The sequence below is a fragment of the Abramis brama genome, assembly GCF_963993115.1.
Source record: "Abramis brama genome assembly, chromosome: 4".
NCBI classification, from domain to species: domain Eukaryota; kingdom Metazoa; phylum Chordata; class Actinopteri; order Cypriniformes; family Leuciscidae; genus Abramis; species Abramis brama.
Genome location: NC_139966.1, coordinates 53838899 through 53865802, shown reverse-complemented (window position 1 = coordinate 53865802; position 26904 = coordinate 53838899). Strand labels below are relative to the sequence as shown.

Here is a 26904-nt window from a genome sequence, read left to right as displayed (position 1 = left end):
TTCGTGGGCTTGGTCTAGCGGGATTTCCTTACAGGACATATGTATGGCGGCAGGCTGGGCCTCGCCGTCTACATTTATTAGGTTTTACAACCTAGAGGTTCCCGCCTTGCAGGCTAAGCTACTATCGGTGTAGTCGAATCAGCTGTATAACTAGAACACTGAAATCGCATGCGCAGCGCGCTGCCGACTGTTTTATGGGCAGAATTGTGTAAGACCCACATTTCCCACATTAGTTCAGGTTCCCCACCCTGTCTATGTGATGTCATAGTCGCGTCTGCGGACGCGGCCATATAAGGACGGAGGGATTCCCCTTTTGTCTCTAGACTCTCTCTGTGAGGTCATGTTTTGCGTCTGCGGACGCTACAATATAGGGAATTAAGGTCCCCCCCCCCCCCCCCCCCCTTATTCCCAGACTCTCTGTGAGTCTATCTGGTGATTATGCACTGTATACCTGGGTTAGCTTCCAGTGATCGGTGTTTTATCCCAGCACGCACGGCGTTTTACAAGGGGTTCCCATAGCGTTTTTACAGAAAACGCAGTACGAGAGGACTCTCGTAAGAGAACGTACTCGGTTACTAACGTAACCTTGGTTCTCTCTAGAAGAGGGAACAAGTACTGCGTTCTCTGCCGTGCGTACGGTTCACTCTGGTTCGCTTCGGCGATGAAAATCAAGTGAATCAGCCTTTTCGAGCTCCTTTTATAGAGGTTAGCCACACCCGTCTCGGCGGGAAGTGGCAAGGAGGGCGCGAAGCGCCCTCATTGGCCTGACGTCACTTCAGGCCTCGCTCGATAGGCTTATGCAGTTGCCGCAGAACAGCCAATGAGCGAGCAAGCTGTCTCGCCATAGCTGTGTACTGCTGCAACGCGCTTTACATATATGGAAAATTAAGGATAATTTTTTGCTTCAGTATTTCGTGAAAAAAGAGTTTTTCCCGTAGCGTTTTTACAAAAAACGCAGTACTCGTTCCCTCTTCTAGAGAGAACCGAGGTTACGTTAGTAACCGAGTACGTTTTCTGTGGGAGGAAAATGCTTAACGTGTAAATGCGTTCATATTATGGGCTCATCTGATTTTTTGTATATATACATAGCCTATTTGTTAGGATTTTAGTATCATAATGATTAATAAATGCACGCGCAATTATCCGTGAACTTGATTTGAACAAATGCCTTTCAACTTGTGCAAAATTCAGAATTAAATTAATGTGCAGAAATGTGTACAAATAGAGAGTATGTAGGCCTACTGTTGTAGCCATTAAAAAATCGCATTTAGTTTCATATTTGTTACTTAAAATATTATAATGTTATTTTTTTCCATTCATGTTGATTTATGAAAAGTGAACAGCACGACCGAGTAGGATAGGATGTGCAATATGAGACATGGAGCGGGTCAGACATGATTTTGACCGTTGAAGTTGAAGTTGTTTTGTAGAAAGCCTTTCTTTAAAGTGAATTTCGTTTTGTATAAATTGTATCTTAATTTTAATCAATTTTTCATCAACCAATTGCCTGTATTTAATGAATAGGCTACAAAACAAATATAACGGAGGCGCCCGCGCGCTCACTTGCATTGCACGTGAACTAGAGCACATCCTAACTTAACGAAACTCAGTGTATGCCTCACACAGACATGACAAATACATCAAATACACAAAGCTTGAAATGTCTTAAAACGAAATAATTCAAAACGAAAAAAGAAAAAGGCTACTCTCTAATTATGTAACCCATTAGGCCTATTTATGTGCATTTCTCAGGCGCGTTCACACGGAGATGGTGATCGTCAACTTCATCTTTGCAGCCGAGTCGACACTTTTAGAGAAAACACTTGTTTATTAATAAAAATCAATACACGCGTCACCGGATTTACAGATGCACGCACACATATTATTTCGAAATAACAAGATATTGTGTTGAAATAACATCAATAACATTAACATTATTATTAATAATAGCCTACATCTTTTAGAATAGGCCTATTTGATTGAATGCTGAATGTTGCGCTTGTTCAATTTAATAAAATTAAAACTTTAATTGTGATCATTAACATAACTGAATATTATATATTTAGTGGTCAAGTTTTGCGCAGCTCCCCGTCAATGATCTAGCACCCACTCAGCACATGCGTTAAAAATTCTCTGGCGCTGTCCCTGCAGAGAAGCTACTTAGGCAGTGTAATTTTTTTATTTATTTTTTTCAGTTACCTCTGTTACCCTTTTTTCCATGTGCTGCATGCTTCGCGGTATTGCGGCTATGGCGGCTGCACGTGTAAGTGCGCGAAGTTGCCGCAATGCACGTAAAGAGGGGGAGGGGTTGAGAGCGTATTATACAGTTCATATAATACAAGTTTATTATTTTAATTTTTTAATATAGTGTTTCATTAATGTCTATGTTAATTTATAAAATAAAATCACTATACTAAAAACTCCAATGGGGTGGCCAGTGTCATTTTGGGGGTGGCCGTGGCCCCCCCTGGCCCCCCCTTGGAGGCGCCACTGGAGAGCTGGAGGGCAAAACACTGACAATGTAGCATGCATCTTTACATTTTCCATCTGTTTTAAGAACGATCAGTTGAACCCACACCTCAAAAGACCTAACGTTAAAACGAGCTTTCGTAGACTTGTTATACATATCAAAGTCCGTTTAATTGTGTATAAAATCTTCGTCAATACGCGATAGTATCTGTCAGTAAATCAATCTCTTAAATGGCGGGACATTTTGAAACACCGTCTGGAAGCTGAAAACTATTCTCTTAAAAAATATCCTTGGTTTTAATTATAGTAAAATTATAGTAACCACGTTTTTGGCGGATTTTTATTACCATTTTTAATAACCACAGTTATACTACAAATAGGCCTACCATGTTTGTTTATTTTTTTGTTTTTTCTTTGTGGTTAAACCATAGTTAATTTTCGTAAGGGTTAACGTGGCTATCAAGACTGTTAAGAAAACGAATTAAGTAAATACTGTACTTGATGATACAGGAAAGCACATGAGACTAGAATATGAACACAACATGATAAATTGCATATTCTGGCTGCATCTGCTTGCCAACACGTAACGTTAGCTATAGCCTAGAATGCATATGTGCATATATTAGGCTTATAAAATAAAAGTTGATAGAATGTTTGTGTTCTGATGAAGAAATGAACTTATCTACACTTTGGATGGCCTGGGGTCATCATAGTAGCCTTTTTCATAGGATACTTTTGATCATTGGTTATGAAAATTGCATCGATCCAGATGAACAGAAAGTTACACCTCTAACGTTAGGTGTCTCAGCTCAAAACTTCACCGTTAGCCTTTCCTGCTCAGCTTTCAGATCATAGTCAGTTGAGGTTTTGCATTGTCCCAGTGGAACATATTCTGACATGTGTAAATGTAATACTGAGTTGTTTAAAAAAAAAAATTTTTTTTTTTTTGTGATTTCAGGTCAAGTGGAAAGCAGAATGATCATGCCAAACAAGGTAAGGGAAGAAGTAATTTAAAATATTCTAATGGCCGAGTCTTCTGATTCCATATGATTGCACTAAAAGTGGCAGACAATTTAATTTGTTTTATACTGTATTTTCCCATGTGAATATTCATTTGATCCTTGTGAAGCCACTGTAGCTGCACAAGGTTTGGTTTTGCTACAGTAAGACCACAATTGTGTTAGATTCCACCCATTTATTTAAAATGTATAAAAATTTTTTTTTTTTTTGTAGTGTAACTAGGTTCTGTCATTTAGAAACATGACTTTTCCTATCACTTAATGACACATATCTCTACTTTCATTCCAGCCAGAGGATCTGACGGTTATCTCAGCCTACCTGATGGAAAATTCTTGCTGGATGAATGACCTTCACCTTCAACTCAACCATGCCAAGACAGAACTGCTTATGGTTTCAGCCAAACCATCCTTGCTGTGTGATCCTGCTGATTTGCCTTATACAACATCAGAAAGATCCGGCCCTTCCCATCGGAGCCACACAACTCCTTGTCTAAGCTCTTGTTCTATCCAGAATGGACTATTATAATGCTCTCCTGGCAGGCCTTCCAGCATCAGTCAAACCTCTGCAACTGATCCAGATGCTGCAGCAAGACCTAATCTCACTGCTTCAGATCTACGTGTCTCCAGAAGCTTGTGTTCTGCAAATGAATGGTGCCTTGTGGTGCCATCATCCCAAAGAGACACAAAATCACTTTTACTGACCTTTACCTGGACTGTTCCCTGCTGGTGGGATGACCTGCCCAACTAGACACATTTTCAAGAAACTGCTAAAGATCCATCTATTCATAAACACTTGACCCAATAATACTAAATCTTTGTTTTAATTAAAAAAATAAAAATTGTGCACTGTGCTACACTAACTGGGACTTGTCACTGCACTTGTTGCTTCTATTGTTCTCTTAATTTTAAGTCACTTTGGATAAAATGTAATTGTAAATGTTTGAAACAAGTTATATTAGAGTATAAAGGCATACAGCAATTGTCTTTTAATGTGGATATTTTTACATATTCTAAATGATAAACTAAGCCTGTATTTCCTATCATTCACGTATACTCAGTGTTTAATGAGTAATACTGTAAATGTGCAGGTATTCCGTACTTGTACGTTTAGTTAATTTAACAGGAATTGACTGTACATTTGCTATTATTAAGTACTTAATTAGAGATTGGTCAAAGTTGTGAAACTGGATCTGCAAAAATTAAAACTGTAAATATACAAACTTTGTATTTGAATTTATGTACTTATTACATTTTTATACATACCTTCATAGTTATTTTACACAGAAAAACTATATATTAAAAGATAATTACTGTAGATAGACAGAGCATTATTTTAAAATAACTTTATAAAACCCTAAATTTACAGTTTAACCTTAAAGTTAAATGTTCTTTTTATGTAATTTGACATAATTTATCCGTTTTTCCATGGTTTAATAAGCCATTATTAACAGTAATGTACTGTAATTTAATTAATTTTGACCGTAAAGTCAATTCTGTATTTTTACGGTTTTTGCCTGTAATTTTGTGAAATGGTTATTTGCTGTAATTTAACGGAATCCGTCTGGAAACTGCTGCCAGAGATTTACCGTTTTTTTACGGGATTTTTTTTTGCAGTGTAGATAGGAGACAGGCAGGAAGTCAACAAGGTTGATAAGGAAGTTCACAAGATTCGATATGAGCTCATGCCATCCACACCCACTGCCCTCCCAAAATGATGATGTTATTGCCAGCATCAATTGATGCAATTCAGCATTAGCCCATAAACTGCCACTATAAAAGAACTGTAGAAATAACAGATTACAGATCAGAGCTGAAGACAAGTGCACTACAAGATCCAAGAAAGATGAAGACCGCGACCCTCCTGTGTCTCTGTTTCTTAGGTTTCAGGTGAGTCCTTCCATTTTCATGATACCGGGGTATAAATGAATGTATAATGTTGTAATGAAAAGTCTTCAGTGATGATTTGTGCATATCTGAGACACAGTTTGCTTTTAGTTACAGTTTGGAAGCCAGCTCTGTGGAAGATGTGTACGAATATCTGTGGGAGAAGAATAAAGACATCGCCAATAAGACACTCGGGACTGACTTCCTGATACAGATGCAGAACGGCAGCCTTCAGGCGGAGCGATACGTCAACTTCACCATACAGGACATCGGCTATCTACTGAAAGTGAACAGAATGCTGAAGAGATTGAGTGGAAATGAAACTCAGCCCACTGAACTCAGGGACTTCATTAAAGGCAGATACTCAAGCTACAAAAGCTTTGCAGACTTCCTACTCAAACAATATTTTTTCAAGGTAAGAACAGAAACACAGACTTTAAACTTTCAAGCTAGTTCTGAATCCACTGAAGATGCTTTATATTCTCGTTTCTCCAGGGTGAGCCTCTCATCCAGCAGACTCCAGCTATGAGGAAGTATCTGTCGTTCTACAGAAAGCTGGAAAAAGAAGATCCGCTGTACTTTGTTGTGGGTCTCCTGCCCTGCTCTAGACTCTGGATGTGGTTGAGTAATAATCTCAGCACACCTCCAACCAATGCCTACTACACTTGGAAGGTGGAGAATATGCGCGGCCATCCCGAGAAACACTACAGACCTCTGCTGAACAAGTCTCTGAACACACCTGAAAAAGTGGCCAAGGCTAACGATATATTCCGTACACAGATGCAGAATGAGCATGATTTCTTCTTCTCATCTTGAGTAGATTGATAGTGTTGCAAATACTGTCAACATTTCATGAGAAAATGATTTGAAATGCTTTCAAAATATTGATGGATGTATTTTACACCTTTTAAGATTATATAGTAAAAATTATTTAATCATTTTAAAATAATTTCATATTTCTAAGTCTAATGTAAGCATGAAAAACTGCATGTTCACAACCAATTTAAACAAAAATGTAAACTTGTCTATTGTGTCTGGATATTCAGTGTCACCCAACAACAATAAAAAATATCCTCTAATATGTCTGATATGTCATTACTTTTGAGAATCTTAAATTCTGAAAAACATTTATGGTTTTATTTTTTTACTCATTTTTTTTTTATTAAAGAAAGAAAGAAAACTCACAATACTAAAATAAAGCAATAAACATTATGTTAACAACATAAGACCTTAACATAATTGATAAAACAAATAGGAAAGAAACATAATTAATTAAATAAAAAAAGTTAAGGGTTACACATGCATGCGAATGTCAATTAATAGTTTGTCACTGTACATTATAAGATGTCATGACAATTCTCTGAGAAGTTTTAGCATGTTCTTGAAAATGGCAATGTTAATGTATTTGGTCTTGGCGGACTAGATATGATTATTGCTGCTGCAGAGCAAGTATGGACTTGCTATGCTAATAGATACACAGACACGCTGCTGTGAACATGTAAGATATGCTGCTGCTGCTGCTGCATAAAGAGACATACATAAATCCCATTGCGGATCTAGGCAGGTGGAGCTGGTGGAGGAGGAGGGTTTCAGAGGAACTCTGAGCTGCAGGACTAGCTTACAGCAAACAATTTAAATGAGCAAGCAATCTCATTGGCTGCAGGATTAGCAGAGGCCAATCAGCTTGTGCCATGTGGTAATGATATGATTGCCTACTAATTGCATGTAAAGGACAGATCAGCCTGGGCCCAGAGTTTCGTGACTGAACTAGACATTTTACATGAAATGTTCCATTAGATATATTAGTTCAAAATCTCATTCAAAATCTCATCCTCTACCAGTCCCAAGAGAACATTTCGGATAGTGGAGGCCTTCACCTCTCAACGCTTGGGTCTAGCGGACCACTCCTACCCCATCGCCAGCTTGAAGAGGAAGTACAAGCACCTGGCAGATCTTCCCCTCGAGACATTCGCTCACGTTAAGCCGCTCGTGTTAATTGGTGCTGACTACCCCCATCTACTTAACCCTATCAAACCGGTGAAAATGGGCCCTCCTGGAGGTCCAGCAGCCATTCGCACGAGACTTTGATGGACGCTTTAAAGACCTGCACACCTTACCCAGTAGGCACCGAGCACCCAGCAGTGTCTCTTCACTAGAGTCTCGCCCCAGACGACGGAGCTAATGCAGAATGTGGAGAAGCTTTGGAAGATGGACATACTGCCATACCAGAGCGGTAAACTGGCAATGAGGTCGAAGCAGGATAAGGAAGCGGTGGAGCTCCTATAGGCCAAGACAAGGCGAGTACAGGTTGCTGGCGTCCACAGATATGCCACGCCCCTACAGACCAGATATCAAGGACAGAGAGTCGTGTCTACATCCCAACTGGCCTCACAGGAGTCGCTGAACATGGAATTGTTCCTTGCACCTAACACATTGCACAGTCACATTCTTGTCTAATTGTCAAATGTGATGATACAGATGAACTAGTTTTGCTTCTGTACTATTCAAGCAAAGGGATGTTTGGATCCTCAGCAGTGTTTATGCACTCTGGACATGGCCTTAAGGAAAGATTCGTCCCTATCTGTTTGATCGCTCAGAAGCTTGGAGCAGTGCTTTGTGAGTGTTTACCTGAATGCCACGCCCTCACGGGTTGTGACACCACAAGCAGTTTGTACAGAATTGGGAAGGCCACTGCCCTCACAAGACTGAAGACCCATCTTTGTGAGTTACAGGAAATGACCAAATTTGGACTCTCTGGTAGCCTGGAAGAGGCTTTGCCTGTGGCAAGAAGGTATGCCCTCCTCCTGTATGGCCAAAAGAAAAAGGTGGATGGGCATCCTTGCACCAACCTGGATGAGCTGAGGTACACTACACACACACGCCCTTTCCCAGACTGTCCAAATATGACCCACTTTGTCACTGATGACTGACCGATGGGGCTGACCTCAGAATGGCTACCAGAAGCAGTTCATGTTCCAGATGGTTGCTGCTAGAAAAAAAACAGCATTAGAAGAGAGGGCTCATTCCCCTCAGAGTGTTTGTTTTGTTAGATTGCCATTTGTTTGATTTAAGACAGTAATTTAATTTGTATTGTGTGAAGTTAGGTTATAGTTTTATTAAAAGGCTCATTAAAGGGATAGTTCACCCAAAAATGATATTTAAGCCATGATTTACTCACCCTCAAGCCGTTCGAGATGCATATGTCAATCTTTTTTCAGACGAACACATTTTCAGTTATTTTAGAAAATGTCTTAGATCTTTCAGTGGTTATAATGTGAAGCAATGGGGTCCAGCTGATTCAAGTCGCAAAATGTGCATGCATCCTTCACAAAAATAATCCATCCGGCTCCAGGGGGATAAACGAAGGCCTTCTGAGGGTAATCCGTGCGGTTTTGTCGTAAAAATATACATATTTAAAACTTTATAAACGAAAATAACTGGCTTCCGGTGGCGGTCGACGCTCGTTCATGGAGATGAATGACGTCGTGACGTAGAGCGAACGTAGAGTTTTGTTTTGCTCTGCTCTCTAGCTGCGCTGTCACGCTCGGTCTACGTCACGACGCTTCCTGCAAGGCAAGGCAAGGCAAGGCAAGTTTATTTATATAGCACATTTCATACACAATGGCAATTCAAAGTGCTTTACATAGAAGAAATTAAAATAATAAAAAGAAATAAGAATAATTAAAACAGTTTAGAAAAATAAAAAATTAAATACAGTACAGTACAGTACAGATAGTCGGACGAGCATTGGCACAGTGCTCATTCAGTAAATGCATAGCTAAACAGATGTGTTTTGAGTCTGGATTTGAATGTGAGTATTGTAGGAGCACATCTGATCTCCTCTGGAAGCTGGTTCCAGCTGCGGCTGGCATAATAGCTAAAAGCGGACTTGCCATGCTTAGAGTGAACCCTTGGTATTTCTAGCTGATATGATCCTAGTGATCTAAGTGATCTGCTGGGTTTATATTCAGTGAGCATATCTGCAATGTATTGAGGTCCTAGGCCATTTAATGATTTATATACCAGTAATAATACTTTAAAATCAATCCTAAATTTAACTGGGAGCCAGTGTAAAGACCTGAGGACTGGTGTGATATGTTCATATTTTCTGGTTCTGCTCAGAATCCTGGCGGCAGCGTTCTGTATGAGCTGCAACTGTCTTATGGTCTTTTTGGGAAGGCCAGTGAGGAGTCCATTACAATAATCCACCCTGCTGGTGATGAAAGCATGAACAAGTTTCTCTAAGTCTTGTCTGGAAACAAAGCATCTAATTCTTGCAATATTTTTCAGATGATAGTATGCTGATTTAGTTATTGCTTTGACATGACTACTGAAACTAAGGTCTGACTCTAGTGTCACACCAAGATTCCTGACTTGATGTTTAGTTGTTTGACCCCTAGAGTGAAGGTATGCATTCACCTTGAGAACTTCATCCTTGTTTCCAAACGCAATGACTTCAGTTTTGTCTTTGTTTAATTGAAGAAAGTTTTGACACATCCAACTGTTGACTTCGTCAATGCATTGGCACAGGGAGTCAATGTGGCTGTAATCGTTAGGCGATAGGGCTAAGTAGAGCTGTGTATCGTCTGCATAGCTGTGGTAAGCAATTTGGTTCTTTCTCATTATTTGGCTCATTGGGAGCATATACAGGTTGAACAGGAGTGGCCCAAGAATTGAGCCTTGAGGGACTCCGCATGTCATGGATGTCCACTCAGACTTATGGTCTCCTATACTCACATAATAACCTCTCCCATCTAAGTATGACCTGAACCATTTTAGGACTATCCCAGAAAGCCCCACCCAGTTTTCCAGCCTGTCAAGAAGTATGTTATGATCGACAGTGTCAAATGCAGCACTGAGGTCGAGTAGTACCAGCACTGATATTTTGCCTGAATCAGTATTTAAGCGAATATCGTTTATTATCTTTATGAGCGCTGTCTCTGTGCTGTGGTGCGGTCGGAAACCAGATTGAAAATTGTCAAAGTATCCATTCGAGCATAAGAATTTGTTCAGCTGATTGAAAACAACTTTTTCAATGATCTTGCCTATGAAAGGAAGATTTGAGATCGGTCTATAGTTGCTTAATATGGTCTTATCCAGATTGCTCTTTTTCAGGAGGGGCTTGACAACTGCAGTTTTCAGGGAGTTTGGAAAACTCCCAGAGAGAAGTGAGGCATTTACCACTTCTAGGAGATCTGCTTCTAAACAGTTTAACACACTTTTGAAAAATGATGTGGGAAGTGTGTCAAGAGCGCAGGTTGATGTTGTAAGGTGCTGTACGGTTTCTTCCAAAAAATTTTTTGGCTTCCTGCGTTACGTCCTACGTCATAAGCCAGCAACCATCTCCATGAACGTGCGCCGACCGCCACCGGAAGCCAGTTATTTTCGTTTATAAAGTTTTAAATATGTATATTTTTACGACAAAACTGCACGGATTACCCTCAGAAGGCCTTCGTTTATCCCCCTGGAGCCGGATGGATTATTTTTGTGAAGGATGCATGCACATTTTGCGACTTGAATCAGCTGGACCCCATTGCTTCACATTATAACCACTGAAAGATCTAAGACATTTTCTAAAATAACTGAAAATGTGTTCGTCTGAAAAAAGATTGACATATGCATCTCGAACGGCTTGAGGGTGAGTAAATCATGGCTTAAATATCATTTTTGGGCGAACTATCCCTTTAAGGTCAAACTGCAATCCTGACTCCTGGTCTCCTGTTTGTGCTATGGTAAGGTGTTATCTTTCGATTCCAATATAGTACAAGGTGCCATATGAAATGTTTCATTATTAAATGTATCTTATATTTGAATTTCTCAACATTCTTCTCACCACTGATAATGGGCTTTGGACTAATTTATGTCAGTGTTCCATTTTCTTACATTTTAGACACTTCATGCATTGAGTGACAGAACACCCTGGTCCCTGATTTGTCATGCTATATTTACATATTTGGTATAGCTGGATTCAGCACAACCCCGCCTTTCCAACAAGCCATCATATGTGTTTCTATGATAATCCCTGGCAAAGCAACCACAAAGTAAATGAAAACATTCTGCATAGATATTCAATTTGTGCATGTCCACTTATTTTAGGTATGTGTTTGTATGTCTCTATTTATTCCATAGATCAAGATATTCACATCCAGTCTTTTCTAGTAGTTAAAGCAACTTCCTGACTACAAACATGTCAAGTTTCAAAGCTCTCAGAGCTTATGTGATTGATCTGCACTAGTTTATATGCCTTAACTCCCATACAGACAGGCTATATTTTAGTCCTTTTTTGGTTTGGGGGTGTATAAAAATATCTGAAATTTAACAATCTTAGCAGTAAAATATTTTGAGCCAAGAATCCATTCCAAATATGGGAGACCTTAGAGATGAGGAAAAACATTGTTGGGTTTAGTTCTACCTCCGGTAGGGGTATGTCAAAAAAGCACTTTCTGACCATTTGTCACTAACCTAAATCAGCTTCAGTGGCTGATAGGGATAGTGAGAAGGATCAGGAGAGAGATGAGAAAGTGTAGAGCCTGCAGTAAGCAGAACTACTTTCAAAACACTTAGGCAATGTCATGAGTGTAGGAACCCATTACCCAGTTATGCATTATTTCCACATCTGCATAGTTGACGATTACCGCAATTTACTAGAAATTTAACGAGACGCGTTTGTAAACCATGTTTTCCACCAAAATAAAAGCTTGATGCTGTTTCCGTCAAAATAAAAGATCATGTGCTTATCTCTTTCAAGTATAGAAATGAGTCCCCCGAACCCCCCACAGAAGGCCAGAGGTCCACCCACCACAGTTTTACCAAAAATCCTGTGAGAAACACTGGTATTGCTATGCCAATGCAGCTTATATCTTGTTTTTTTGGATTCATCACTGTGGAGTATAGTTCAATTGTATTAATAAATGACAATTTTGTACTTATTTCATCTGTTAACGTTCCTACTCACTCATTACATTACATTGCATTAGTGGTTTTAAGGAGTTGGTATACATATTCAATGGCGTGCAAAGATGGGTGGTGTTTATGATCATATTTGGGCCAGTCTGGGCCAAAATGCCAGGGCCTATTTTTTGTCCCAGTCCAGCCCTGCTTAGGGATGGAATTTTTTAAAGATTTGTTAATACGTTAAGGCTTAAAGTATTAACAAATCTATAAAAAAACCCATCCCTGTTGCATGTCACATGGGGAAATGTATATGGGGAAAGTTGGGGAACTGAACTTCTGACTCACACCTTATAGTTGCTAAGATACCTATAGGCTATAGCCCAAGTAGAAATTTCCTTTTGTGTGAAATTTCCTTAGCAGAGCAATAGCACAGCTGTACGTAGAATATTACAATGCACGCAACATAATGTTCAAGACATATCAGAGTTCAAAAGAGGACAAATTGTTGGCGCATGTGTCTCATCGGGCTCATCAAGCCTGGATTTATTTGATCAAAAATACAGAAAAAAATCTATGTGGAGAAAAATCCTGAAATGTTTTCCTCAAAAAAAATTAATTTCTTTTCCACTGAAGAAAAAAAGACATGAACATCTTGGATGGCATTGGGGTGAGTAAATTATCAGGAAATTTTTATTTTGAGGTGAACTAATCCTTTAACTACAAGCATGCCAAACACAGTCAGCTAATATGCATTCAGCCCACTTATGAGCCAAACCCATGTCAGTTAAGGCAAGACTCACTGACTGTACACCAGGTCTACCCTAAATGTGCTTAACCTGCTCACTCATTGTGTCATTGTCATCTATCCTCACATGCTTATCGGCAATCGTCCTCAGGCTCAAACAAAGCTAAGGAGATCCATTCCCTCTGGAGGCCGCAAAGGAAGCCCTCCACAGTCCACTGCACTATTCCACTCAAATTTCTACAACTTGTGAATGTTCATGTAAAGGCTGACTCCTCCTTCTGATGTTGATATCTGCATACCATTGATAATAAATCAGTTAAAACTGATATTTCACTCTGTGGTGTTCTGACCGACACGCCTGGTTCACTGCGATCAAAACTAGCCCTAACAGCTTCAGGTAGCCCTTTGCTACAATATAGATGTTCTGGAAATTATTTAGTAATTTCCTTTGTTACTTGAGAATACAAAAAGTCATTGTGTGACTCATTTGCCTGATTGCAATTATGCTTGTTCTTTTCAAAATTAAACTGTTTAATACTTATTACAGGAATTTATAGCCAAAAAAGAAGAAGACAGAAAGAAAGAAGAAATCTTTCTGCAATGTCTTACAAAAGATAATTACCACATATACATTACTGTAAATAAGGCACTGGTGTCAGGATACAGGCACGGAGACAGAGGTAAGTGAATCCAAACACAGCTTTATTCAAGTTGACAAGAGTGCAAGGTGAGTATTCAGTGAGTTCAAGTGCAGATTCAATGAAGATGACTCGGTGCGGGGCAGACAGCAGGTAAGCATGTTTACTTCAGGTTTGTAGATACCAAACAGTCACAGTTCATAAATACTTGTCTTTTCTCTTTCAGATGCAGTCGATAGCAAGCAAGCAAGCTCGGAGGAAACACAGGAATCTCGAGAGGAAGCAGGATCACAGGTAACATGGAATCGAACAGGATTTCTGGAGACAGCAGAACAATGATACAGAGGTTAGTGTTTCACAGGTGAGTATACGAAACCCACAAATCACTTTAAGACATGTAAGCTTTATGTGAGGAAATATGAAATATCACAGACAAAGTAAAAAAAAAAGAGAAAAAAAGTAGTATTAAATTAGGTATTAAATAGGCCTATATGTGGTATTTAAAACTGTTTTGTTTAATGAATATTGATAAACATTTACTATTGTTCATGATAAAAATGACTTTGTATTGAATATTAGTACAAACACAAAACAGCATGAAAAATGACACATGATGTGTTTAGAATTTCAAAGCTTTTTTGATTATTTTTCAAAGAGGCATGAACTACTGAATCGTTGTTGTGTAATACCACATAAATTCTTAGGACAATGAAAAAAAATAATAGTTTTTAGATGAATGAAAAAGTAATTGTACCACATAAATATTATTTAAAGGCATTTTTAGAATTGCTAAACAACACAAAACAATGGCAGACAGAAAGATAGACACAGATAGATAGATAGATAGATAGATAGATAGATAGATAGATAGATAGATAGATAGATAGATAGATAGATAGATAGGCAGGAAGTCAACAAGGTTGATAAGGAAGTTCACAAGATTCAATATGAGCTCTGCCATCCACACCCACTGCCCTCCCAAAATGATGATGTTATTGCAAGCATCAATTGATGCAATTCAGCATTAGCCCATAAACTGCCACTATAAAAGAACTGTAGAAATAACAGATTACAGATCAGAGCTGAAGACAAGTGCACTACAAGATCCAAGAAAGATGAAGACCGCGACCCTCCTGTGTCTCTGTTTCTTAGGTTTCAGGTGAGTCCTTCCATTTTCATGATACCGGGGTATAAATGAATGTATAATGTTGTAATGAAAAGTCTTCAGTGATGATTTGTGCATATCTGAGACACAGTTTGCTTTTAGTTACAGTTTGGCAGCCAGCTCTGTGGAAGATGTGTACGAATATCTGTGGGAGAAGAATAAAGACATCGCCAATAAGACACTCGGGACTGACTTCCTGATACAGATGCAGAACGGCAGCCTTCAGGCGGAGCGATACGTCAACTTCACCATACAGGACATCGGCTATCTACTGAAAGTGACCAGAATGCTGAAGAGATTGAGTGGAAAAGAAACTCAGCCCACTGAACTCAGGGACTTCATGAAAGGCAGATACTCAAGCTACAAAAGCTTTGCAGACTTCATACTCAAACAATATTTTTTCAAGGTAAGAACAGAAACACAGACTTTAAACTTTCAAGCTAGTTCTGAATCCACTGAAGATGCTTTATATTCTCGTTTCTCCAGGGTGAGCCTCTCATCCAGCAGACTCCAGCTATGAGGAAGTATCTGTCGTTCTACAAAAACCTGATGGAAAAAGAAGATCCGCTGTACTTTGCTGTGGGTCTCCTGCCCTGCTCTAGACTCTGGGTGTGGTTGAGTAATAATCTCAGCACACCTCCAACCAATGCCTACTACACTTGGAAGGTGGAGAATATGGGCGGCCATCCCGAGAAACACTACAGAGCTCTGCTGAACAAGTCTCTGAACACACCTGAAAAAGTGGCCAAGGCTAACAATATATTCCGTACACAGATGCAGAATGAGCATGATTTCTTCTTCTCATCTTGAGTAGATTGATAGTGTTGCAAATACTGTCAACATTTCATGAGAAAATGATTTGAAATGCTTTCAAAATATTGATGGATGTATTTTACACCTTTTAAGATTATATAGTAAAAATGATTTAATCATTTTAAAATAATTTCATATTTCTAAGTCTAATGTAAGCATGAAAAACTGCATGTTCACAACCAATTTAAACAAAAATGTAAACTTGTCTATTGTGTCTGGATATTCAGTGTCACCCAACAACAATAAAAAATATCCTCTAATATGTCTGATATGCCATTACTTTTGAGAATCTTAAATTCTGAAAAACATTTATGGTTTTATTTTTTTACTCATTTTTTTTATTAAAGAAAGAAAGAAAACTCACAATACTAAAATAAAGCAATAAACATTATGTTAACAACATAAGACCTTAACATAATTGATAAAACAAATAGGAAAGAAACATAATTCAATAAAAAAAGTTAAGGGTTACACATGCATGCGAATGTCAATTAATAGTTTGTCACTGTACATTATAAGATGTCATGACAATTCTCTGAGAAGTTTTAGCATGTTCTTGAAAATGGCAATGTTAATGTATTTGGTCTTGGCGGACTAGATATGATTATTGCTGCTGCAGAGCAAGTATGGACTTGCTATGCTAATAGATACACAGACACGCTGCTGTGAACGTAAGATATGCTGCTGCTGCTGCATAAAAAGACATACATAAATCCCATTGCGGATCTAGGCAGGTGGAGCTGGTGGAGGAGGAGGGTTTCAGAGGAACTCTGAGCTGCAGGACTAGCTTACAGCAAACAATTTAAATGAGCAAGCAATCTCATTGGCTGCAGGATTAGCAGAGGCCAATCAACTTGTGCCATGTGGTAATGATATGATTGCCTACTAATTGCATGTAAAGGACAGATCAGCCTGGGCCCAGAGTTTCGTGACTGAACTAGACATTTTACATGAAATGTTCCATTAGATATATTAGTTCAAAATCTCATTCAAAATCTCATCCTCTACCAGTCCCAAGAGAACATTTCGGATAGTGGAGGCCTTCACCTCTCAACGCTTGGGTCTAGCGGACCACTCCTACCCCATCGCCAGCTTGAAGAGGAAGTACAAGCACCTGGCAGATCTTCCCCTCGAGACATTCGCTCACGTTAAGCCGCTCGTGTTAATTGGTGCAGACTACCCCCATCTACTTAACCCTATCAAACCGGTGAAAATGGGCCCTCCTGGAGGTCCAGCAGCCATTCGCACGAGACTTTGATGGACGCTTTAAAGACCTGCACACCTTACCCAGAAGGCACCGAGCACCCAGCAGTGTCTCTTCACTAGAGTCTCGCCCCAGACGACGGAGCTAATGCAGAATGTGGAGAAGCTTTGGAAGATGGACATACTGCCATACCAGAGCGGTAAACTGGCAATGAGGTCGAAGCAGGATAAGGAAGCGGTGGAGCTCCTATAGGCCAAGACAAGGCGAGTACAGGTTGCTGGCGTCCACAGATATGCCACGCCCCTACAGACCAGATATCAAGGACAGAGAGTGGTGTCTACATCCCAACTGGCCTCACAGGAGTCGCTGAACATGGAATTGTTCCTTGCACCTAACACATTGCACAGTCACATTCTTGTCTAATTGTCAAATGTGATGATACAGATGAACTAGTTTTGCTTCTGTACTATTCAAGCAAAGGGATGTTTGGATCCTCAGCAGTGTTTATGCACTCTGGACATGGCCTTAAGGAAAGATTCGTCCCTATCTGTTTGATCGCTCAGAAGCTTGGAGCAGTGCTTTGTGAGTGTTTACCTGAATGCCACGCCCTCACGGGTTGTGACACCACAAGCAGTTTGTACAGAATTGGGAAGGCCACTGCCCTCACAAGACTGAAGACCCATCTTTGTGAGTTACAGGAAATGACCAAATTTGGACTCTCTGGTAGCCTGGAAGAGGCTTTGCCTGTGGCAAGAAGGTATGCCCTCCTCCTGTATGGCCAAAAGAAAAAGGTGGATGGGCATCCTTGCACCAACCTGGATGAGCTGAGGTACACTACACACACACGCCCTTTCCCAGACTGTCCAAATATGACCCACTTTGTCACTGATGACTGACCGATGGGGCTGACCTCAGAATGGCTACCAGAAGCAGTTCATGTTCCAGATGGTTGCTGCTAGAAAAAAAAACAGCATTAGAAGAGAGGGCTCATTCCCCTCAGAGTGTTTGTTTTGTTAGATTGCCATTTGTTTGATTTAAGACAGTAATTTAATTTGTATTGTGTGAAGTTAGGTTATAGTTTTATTAAAAGGCTCATTAAGGTCAAACTGCAATCCTGACTCCTGGTCTCCTGTTTGTGCTATGGTAAGGTGTTATCTTTCGATTTCAATCTTTGTTTCCATATAGTACAAGGTGCTATATGAAATGTTTCATTATTAAATGTATCTTATATTTGAATTTCTCAACATTCTTCTCACCACTGATAATGGGCTTTGGACTAATTTATGTCAGTGTTCCATTTTATTTCATTTTAGACACTTCATGCATTGAGTGACAGAACACCCTGGTCCCTGATTTGTCATGCTATATTTACATATTTGGTATTGCTGGATTCAGCACAACCCCGCCTTTCCAACAAGCCATCATATGTGTTTCTATGATAATCCCTGGCAAAGCAACCACAAAGTAAATGAAAACATTCTGCATAGATATTCAATTTGTGCATGTCCACTTATTTTAGGTATGTGTTTGTATGTCTCTATTTATTCCATACATCAAGATATTCACATCCAGTCTTTTCTAGTAGTTAAAGCAGCTTCCTGACTACAAACATGTCAAGTTTCAAAGCTCTCAGAGCTTATGTGATTGATCTGCACTAGTTTATATGCCTTAACTCCCATACGGACAGGCTATATTTTAGTCCTTTTTTGGTTTGGGGGTGTATAAAAATATCTGAAATTTAACAATCTTAGCAGTAAAATATTTTGAGCCAAGAATCCATTCCATATATGGGAGACCTTAGAGATGAGGAAAAACATTGTTGGGTTTAGTTCTACCTCCGGTAGGGGTATGTCAAAAAAGCACTTTTTGACCATTTGTCACTAACCTAAATCAGCTTCAGTGGCTGATAGGGATAGTGAGAAGGATCAGGAGAGAGATGAGAAAGTGTAGAGCCTGCAGTAAGCAGAACTACTTTCAAAACACTTAGGCAATGTCATGAGTGTAGGAACCCATTACCCAGTTATGCATTATTTCCACATCTGCATAGTTGACGATTACCGCAATTTACTAGAAATTTAACGAGACGCGTTTGTAAACCATGTTTTCCACCAAAATAAAAGCTTGATGCTGTTTCCGTCAAAATAAAAGATCATGTGCTTATCTCTTTCAAGTATAGAAATGAGTCCCCCGAACCCCCCACAGAAGGCCAGAGGTCCACCCACCACAGTTTTACCAAAAATCCTGTGAGAAACACTGGTATTGCTATGCCAATGCAGCTTATATCTTGTTTTTTTGGATTCATCACTGTGGAGTATAGTTCAATTGTATTAATAAATGACAATTTTGTACTTATTTCATCTGTTAACGTTCCTACTCACTCATTACATTACATTGCATTAGTGGTTTTAAGGAGTTGGTATACATATTCAATGGCGTGCAAAGATGGGTGGTGTTTATGATCATATTTGGGCCAGTCTGGGCCAAAATGCCAGGGCCTATTTTTTGTCCCAGTCCAGCCCTGCTTAGGGATGGAATTTTTTAAAGATTTGTTAATACGTTAAGGCTTAAAGTATTAACAAATCTATAAAAAAACCCATCCCTGTTGCATGTCACATGGGGAAATGTATATGGGGAAAGTTGGGGAACTGAACTTCTGACTCACACCTTATAGTTGCTAAGATATATAGGCTATAGCCCAAGTAGAAATTTCCTTTTGTGTGAAATTTCCTTAGCAGAGCAATAGCACAGCTGTACGTAAAATATTACAATGCACGCAACATAATGTTCAAGACATATCAGAGTTCAAAAGAGGACAAATTGTTGGCGCATGTGTCTCATCGGGCTCATCAAGCCTGGATTTATTTGATCAAAAATACAGAAAAAAATCTATGTGGAGAAAAATCCTGAAATGTTTTCCTCAAAAAAAATTAATTTCTTTTCCATTGAAGAAAAAAAGACATGAACATCTTGGATGGCATTGGGGTGAGTAAATTATCAGGAAATTTTTATTTTGAGGTGAACTAATCCTTTAACTACAAGCATGCCAAACACAGTCAGCTAATATGCATTCAGCCCACTTATGAGCCAAACCCATGTCAGTTAAGGCAAGACTCACTGACTGTACACCAGGTCTACCCTAAATGTGCTTAACCTGCTCACTCATTGTGTCATTGTCATCTATCCTCACATGCTTATCGGCAATCGTCCTCAGGCTCAAACAAAGCTAAGGAGATCCATTCCCTCTGGAGGCCGCAAAGGAAGCCCTCCACAGTCCACTGCACTATTCCACTCAAATTTCTACAACTTGTGAATGTTCATGTAAAGGCTGACTCCTCCTTCTGATGTTGATATCTGCATACCATTGATAATAAATCAGTTAAAACTGATATTTCACTCTGTGGTGTTCTGACCGACACGCCTGGTTCACTGCGATCAAAACTAGCCCTAACAGCTTCAGGTAGCCCTTTGCTACAATATAGATGTTCTGGAAATTATTTAGTAATTTCCTTTGTTACTTGAGAATACAAAAAGTCATTGTGTGACTCATTTGCCTGATTGCAATTATGCTTGTTCTTTTCAAAATGAAACTGTTTAATACTTATTACAGGAATTTATAGCCAAAAAAGAAGAAGACAGAAAGAAAGAAGAAATCTTTCTGCAATGTCTTACAAAAGATAATTACCACATATACATTACTGTAAATAAGGCACTGGTGTCAGGATACAGGCACGGAGACAGAGGTAAGTGAATCCAAACACAGCTTTATTCAAGTTGACAAGAGTGCAAGGTGAGTATTCAGTGAGTTCAAGTGCAGATTCAATGAAGATCACTCGGTGCGGGGCAGACAGCAGGTAAGCATGTTTACTTCAGGTTTGTAGATACCAAACAGTCACAGTTCATAAATACTTGTCTTTTCTCTTTCAGATGCAGTCGATAGCAAGCAAGCAAGCTCGGAGGAAACACAGGAATCTCGAGAGGAAGCAGGATCACAGGTAACATGGAATCGAACAGGATTTCTGGAGACAGCAGAACAATGATACAGAGGTTAGTGTTTCACAGGTGAGTATACGAAACCCACAAATCACTTTAAGACATGTAAGCTTTATGTGAGGAAATATGAAATATCACAGACAAAGTAAAAAAAAGAGAAAAAAAGTAGTATTAAATTAGGTATTAAATAGGCCTATATGTGGTATTTAAAACTGTTTTGTTTAATGAATATTGATAAACATTTACTATTGTTCATGATAAAAATGACTTTGTATTGAATATTAGTACAAACACAAAACAGCATGAAAAATGACACATGATGTGTTTAGAATTTCAAAGCTTTTTTGATTATTTTTCAAAGAGGCATGAACTACTGAATCGTTGTTGTGTAATACCACATAAATTCTTAGGACAATGAAAAAAAATAATAGTTTTTAGATGAATGAAAAAGTAATTGTACCACATAAATATTATTTAAAGGCATTTTTAGAATTGCTAAACAACACAAAACAATGGCAGACAGAAAGATAGACACAGATAGATAGATAGATAGATAGATAGATAGATAGATAGATAGATAGATAGATAGATAGATAGATAGATAGATAGATAGATAGGCAGGAAGTCAACAAGGTTGATAAGGAAGTTCACAAGATTCAATATGAGCTCTGCCATCCACACCCACTGCCCTCCCAAAATGATGATGTTATTGCAAGCATCAATTGATGCAATTCAGCATTAGCCCATAAACTGCCACTATAAAAGAACTGTAGAAATAACAGATTACAGATCAGAGCTGAAGACAAGTGCACTACAAGATCCAAGAAAGATGAAGACCGCGACCCTCCTGTGTCTCTGTTTCTTAGGTTTCAGGTGAGTCCTTCCATTTTCATGATACCGGGGTATAAATGAATGTATAATGTTGTAATGAAAAGTCTTCAGTGATGATTTGTGCATATCTGAGACACAGTTTGCTTTTAGTTACAGTTTGGCAGCCAGCTCTGTGGAAGATGTGTACGAATATCTGTGGGAGAAGAATAAAGACATCGCCAATAAGACACTCGGGACTGACTTCCTGATACAGATGCAGAACGGCAGCCTTCAGGCGGAGCGATACGTCAACTTCACCATACAGGACATCGGCTATCTACTGAAAGTGACCAGAATGCTGAAGAGATTGAGTGGAAAAGAAACTCAGCCCACTGAACTCAGGGACTTCATGAAAGGCAGATACTCAAGCTACAAAAGCTTTGCAGACTTCATACTCAAACAATATTTTTTCAAGGTAAGAACAGAAACACAGACTTTAAACTTTCAAGCTAGTTCTGAATCCACTGAAGATGCTTTATATTCTCGTTTCTCCAGGGTGAGCCTCTCATCCAGCAGACTCCAGCTATGAGGAAGTATCTGTCGTTCTACAAAAACCTGATGGAAAAAGAAGATCCGCTGTACTTTGCTGTGGGTCTCCTGCCCTGCTCTAGACTCTGGGTGTGGTTGAGTAATAATCTCAGCACACCTCCAACCAATGCCTACTACACTTGGAAGGTGGAGAATATGGGCGGCCATCCCGAGAAACACTACAGAGCTCTGCTGAACAAGTCTCTGAACACACCTGAAAAAGTGGCCAAGGCTAACGATATATTCCGTACACAGATGCAGAATGAGCATGATTTCTTCTTCTCATCTTGAGTAGATTGATAGTGTTGCAAATACTGTCAACATTTCATGAGAAAATGATTTGAAATGCTTTCAAAATATTGATGGATGTATTTTACACCTTTTAAGATTATATAGTAAAAATTATTTAATCATTTTAAAATAATTTCATATTTCTAAGTCTAATGTAAGCATGAAAAACTGCATGTTCACAACCAATTTAAACAAAAATGTAAACTTGTCTATTGTGTCTGGATATTCAGTGTCACCCAACAACAATAAAAAATATCCTCTAATATGTCTGATATGCCATTACTTTTGAGAATCTTAAATTCTGAAAAACATTTATGGTTTTATTTTTTTACTCATTTTTTTTTATTAAAGAAAGAAAGAAAACTCACAATACTAAAATAAAGCAATAAACATTATGTTAACAACATAAGACCTTAACATAATTGATAAAACAAATAGGAAAGAAACATAATTCAATAAAAAAAGTTAAGTGTAACACATGGGAATGTAAATTAATAGTTTGTCACTGTACATTATAAGATGGCATTCTGTACAATTAACAGTATTTCAATCATGACAATTCTCTGAAAGGTTTTAGCATGTTCTTAAAAATGGCAATGTTAATGTATTTGGTCTTGGCAGACTAGATATGATTATAATGATATAATTGCCTGCTAATTGCATGTAAAGGACAGATCAGCTTGGGCCCAGAGTTTTGAGACTGAACTAAAATCCAACCAATGTAAGGGGCATCAGTATAACATGTCTCTTCTTGCTTCACCCAAATACGAAAAAGAGTGAAATGTTCAAATAAATTGCACATTGCTTATGTAAGAAAATATTTAATGTATTTTACACACAACGTTTTAATACATAACACTAAAATGTTTTTCAATGGAATCACTGGTGTATCACATTCTGTATTTCTGCTTCCACCAGTTTAGACAAAGCAGCAGACTTGGGTTATCTACTGTCTGTAGAAGTTCCTTAAAACTTGACCTCAGAATTTAGTCTGCAATTTTCATTTATGAAAACAGTACGCTGGTGTAAATCTTCATTACCCAATAAATATGAATGACTGTATGTGAAAGTGGCTGTTCCTAGAAACTGTAGTGCTTGGATTGGAGAATGAGGAAGTTTAAGTAGAGTTGAAGACCGGACATCAAGATGCAAGAAACATGAAGACGGTGGCTTTTCTCTATTTTTGTTTCTTTATAAGGTCTTTGGCATGGAAGCAACTTTGCCATGATTACTGAATGTTGTTTTTACACTCACTCATAAATTGGACAAACCAATTTAAAGGGGTCATCGGATGCCAATTTTCCACAAGTTGGTATGATTCTTCAGGGTCTTCATGTAAAGTTTTTAACATACTTTGGTTAAAATTCCTCAATGGTTGTGTAAAACATCACCCTTTTTCCTCCTCAAAAAACAGCTCTGTTCACAGCGACCCGTTTCGGTGCATGTCTCTTTAAATGATAATGAGCAACTGCTCACCACACCCCTCTCTTCCGTGGGGCGTGTCGACACAAGACATGTAAAGTGCTGCCTTGGTGGACAGAATACAAATGGCTGAGGGCGGAAATATGCTAATACGGGACAGTCCGCCAGCGGAGAAATATGACATCATATCCAAACGTCTTGATTATTGAGAGGGTTGAGGCATTTAGAGTATTAAAAAAAATAGGAGTGAATGGAAATTGTAGAGAATTACCGACCTGTCACTCTCCTACCATTCATTGCGAAAACACTTGAACGAGTTGCTTTCATCAAAGTAACATCCTTCTTGTCTCTGAATAACCAGCTGGATGTCAACCAATCTGGCTTCAAGAAAGGGCATTCAACCGAGACTGCATTACTGTCGGTCACAGAAGCCCTACGGATCGCAAAAGCTGCTTCCAAATCTTCAGTTCTCTTTCTCCTCGATCTGTCTGCTGCCTTCGACACTGTGAATCATCAGGTCCTTCTGTCCACCCTCTCATCACTGGGCATCACAGGTACTCCTATCCACTGGTTTGAGTCCTTTCTCACAAGTAGGACCTTCAGGGTCGCATGGAGAGGCGAGGTATCCAAAGCACATCAACTGACCACAGGGGTTCCTCAGGGTTCAGTTCTTGGACCCCTCCTCTTCTCCATCTACACCACATCACTGGGACATATCATACAGGCAAATGGTTTCTCTTACCATTGCTATGCTGATGACACACAGCTCTTCCTCTCATTACAACCAGATGATCCCACAGTAGCTCCATGGATCTCAAGCTGTCTGACGGACATCTCGGCATGGAGGAAGGAACATCACCTGCAGCTCAACCTGGCAAAGACTGAGCTTCTCTGCCTCCCTGCCAATCCGTCTCTACACCACGACTTCACTATCCAGTTAGATTGATCATCAATCACCCCATCAAGGTCAGTCAGAAATCTTGGAGTAATATTTGATGCCCACGTCACTCCTCTGTTCATCTCTCTACACTGGCTACCACTCGCTGCTCGCATCAAGTTCAAAGCATTGACGCTTGCTTACAGATCTACCACAGGGTCACCTCCCTCCTACTTTCACTCGCTCCTACGAGTCTACATCCCTACCAGAAGCCTACGATCGGTCAACGAGCGACGGCTCGTGGTTCCATCACAGAGAGCCACAAAATCACTTTCCAGAACATTCTCATTCACAGTTCCATGCTGGTGGAATGCTCTCCCCGCCCTCATCCGGAATGTGGAATCCCTGACAACATTCAAAAGACAATTGAAAACTCATCACTTCCGAGAGCACTTAACCTCATTAAAAAAATTTCCTTTCCTTTTCCTTTAATCCTCCCTTATCGGGCTTATGCTACTCTGAGCAATGCCTGAACTTTGTTTTTGCCTCTTCACGATGACTCGCTTTGGACAAAGCGTCTGCTAAATGACTAAATGTAAATGTAAATGTATGGTGGTTGTGTCCACACACTGCAAAGACACATTTATAGGCAAACACCATATAAAAGTGAATTTTGCATCTGATGACCCCTTTAAAAACCCTTTCATTTCTATAATAAATGGGGGATCTTAATATAATGGCTCTTTATTAATCTTTTTTGCTAATCAGAAATTCATGAGAGGATGTATTGAACATTCTCATAGTAATAAAAATAATCCTCTTGTCTTGTCCAAGAGTACACTTTAATAATGGCTTGTAACAGGTGCACAATTGGTAACTGTCCCAGTAACAGTTTGGAAATTAAATCTGTAGAGGATGTTTATGAATTTTTATCGGAAAAAAATATTGAAATTGATTATGAGACGATCCGGGTGGACTTCCTTATAAAATTACAGAACAGCAGCCTTCAGGCGGAGCAATACGTCAACCTCACCATACAGAACATCGGCTATCTACTGAAATTTAGAAAATTACTACTCCCACAAATAACTATAAGACAATTTAAGCTTTTTTGAGAGGAAAATTAATGTATATGAGTTAATATCACAAATATCACAGACAGAGTTAAAAAAATAAAGAAGTAGTATTAAATTAGGTATAAAACATGTTTAATATTTGTTTAATGTGTTTTAATAAACATTTACCATTCTTCATGAAAAAATTACTTTGTATTGAATATTAGTAAAAACACAAAACACCATGAAAGTTTCAAAGCTTTTTGGATTATTTTTCAAAGAGGCATGAACTACTGAACCATTATTGTGTAATAAAACATACATTTTTAAGACAATGCAAAAAAATGTATAATATATATTATTAACTGTAAATAATTAAGATGTTTTTCAGGTAATTTATTTAAAATCTGTGAGAATTAAATTGTTGAAGTTAAATTTGTTGAAATGTTTTTAATGTTTTTAAATGACTGTATGTGAAAGTGGCTGTTCCTAGAAACTGTAGTGCTTGGATTGGAGAATGAGGAAGTTTAAGTAGAGTTGAAGACCGGACATCAAGATGCAAGAAACATGAAGACGGTGGCTTTTCTCTATTTTTGTTTCTTTATAAGGTCTTTGGCATGGAAGCAACTTTGCCATGATTACTGAATGTTGTTTTTACACTCACTCATAAATTGGACAAACCAATTTAAAGGGGTCATCGGATGCCAATTTTCCACAAGTTGGTATGATTCTTCAGGGTCTTCATGTAAAGTTTTTAACATACTTTGGTTAAAATTCCTCAATGGTTGTGTAAAACATCACCCTTTTTCCTCCTCAAAAAACAGCTCTGTTCACAGCGACCCGTTTCGGTGCATGTCTCTTTAAATGATAATGAGCAACTGCTCACCACACCCCTCTCTTCCGTGGGGCGTGTCGACACAAGACATGTAAAGTGCTGCCTTGGTGGACAGAATACAAATGGCTGAGGGCGGAAATATGCTAATATGGGACAGTCCGCCAGCGGAGAAATATGACATCATATCCAAACGTCTTGATTATTG

The 26904-nt window shown here is 38.9% G+C and overlaps 3 protein-coding genes across 5 annotated transcripts; all 3 read left to right on the top strand.

Annotated features, from left to right (window-relative positions):
• Nucleotides 1-5246: 5246 nt before the first annotated feature.
• On the top strand, nucleotides 5247-6451 carry LOC311082351 (uncharacterized protein). The gene is made up of 3 exons (XM_084113113.1): nucleotides 5247-5375; nucleotides 5484-5787; nucleotides 5868-6451. Exons 1-3 carry the CDS (start codon nucleotides 5332-5334, stop codon nucleotides 6186-6188), a joined length of 669 nt encoding a protein of 222 aa, XP_083969239.1. The 5' UTR covers nucleotides 5247-5331; the 3' UTR covers nucleotides 6189-6451.
• Nucleotides 6452-14242: 7791 nt separating this feature from the next.
• LOC311081995 (uncharacterized protein) lies at nucleotides 14243-15887 on the top strand. 2 transcript variants are annotated; one of them, XM_084112745.1, is made up of 3 exons: nucleotides 14243-14808; nucleotides 14923-15220; nucleotides 15301-15887. In XM_084112745.1, exons 1-3 carry the CDS (start codon nucleotides 14765-14767, stop codon nucleotides 15622-15624), a joined length of 666 nt encoding a protein of 221 aa, XP_083968871.1. In that variant the 5' UTR covers nucleotides 14243-14764; the 3' UTR covers nucleotides 15625-15887. The 2 variants fall into 2 exon arrangements, with proteins under 2 accessions (XP_083968871.1, XP_083968870.1); XM_084112744.1 differs by having other exon boundaries at nucleotides 14517-14808; nucleotides 14917-15220.
• A 5222-nt stretch (nucleotides 15888-21109) lies between these two features.
• On the top strand, nucleotides 21110-22773 carry LOC311081846 (uncharacterized protein). Of its 2 annotated transcripts, none has more exons than XM_084112551.1 (3): nucleotides 21110-21694; nucleotides 21809-22106; nucleotides 22187-22773. In XM_084112551.1, the coding sequence occupies exons 1-3, from the start codon at nucleotides 21651-21653 to the stop codon at nucleotides 22508-22510; spliced, it is 666 nt and encodes a 221-aa protein (XP_083968677.1). In that variant the 5' UTR covers nucleotides 21110-21650; the 3' UTR covers nucleotides 22511-22773. The 2 variants fall into 2 exon arrangements, with proteins under 2 accessions (XP_083968677.1, XP_083968676.1); XM_084112550.1 differs by having other exon boundaries at nucleotides 21415-21694; nucleotides 21803-22106.
• The last annotated feature ends 4131 nt before the right edge of the window (nucleotides 22774-26904 follow it).

Bases quoted from the DNA above. Each gene is read 5' to 3' on its own strand.
- LOC311081846 (XM_084112550.1), top strand. From the start codon at position 21,651: ATGAAGACCGCGACCCTCCTGTGTCTCTGTTTCTTAGGTTTCAG. The intron at 21,695-21,802 runs GTGAGTCCTTCC...GTTTGCTTTTAG, and splicing joins CTCTGTTTCTTAGGTTTCAG to TTACAGTTTGGCAGCCAGCT. The intron at 22,107-22,186 runs GTAAGAACAGAA...TCGTTTCTCCAG, and splicing joins TCAAACAATATTTTTTCAAG to GGTGAGCCTCTCATCCAGCA.
- LOC311081995 (XM_084112744.1), top strand. From the start codon at position 14,765: ATGAAGACCGCGACCCTCCTGTGTCTCTGTTTCTTAGGTTTCAG. The intron at 14,809-14,916 runs GTGAGTCCTTCC...GTTTGCTTTTAG, and splicing joins CTCTGTTTCTTAGGTTTCAG to TTACAGTTTGGCAGCCAGCT. The intron at 15,221-15,300 runs GTAAGAACAGAA...TCGTTTCTCCAG, and splicing joins TCAAACAATATTTTTTCAAG to GGTGAGCCTCTCATCCAGCA.
- LOC311082351 (XM_084113113.1), top strand. From the start codon at position 5,332: ATGAAGACCGCGACCCTCCTGTGTCTCTGTTTCTTAGGTTTCAG. The intron at 5,376-5,483 runs GTGAGTCCTTCC...GTTTGCTTTTAG, and splicing joins CTCTGTTTCTTAGGTTTCAG to TTACAGTTTGGAAGCCAGCT. The intron at 5,788-5,867 runs GTAAGAACAGAA...TCGTTTCTCCAG, and splicing joins TCAAACAATATTTTTTCAAG to GGTGAGCCTCTCATCCAGCA.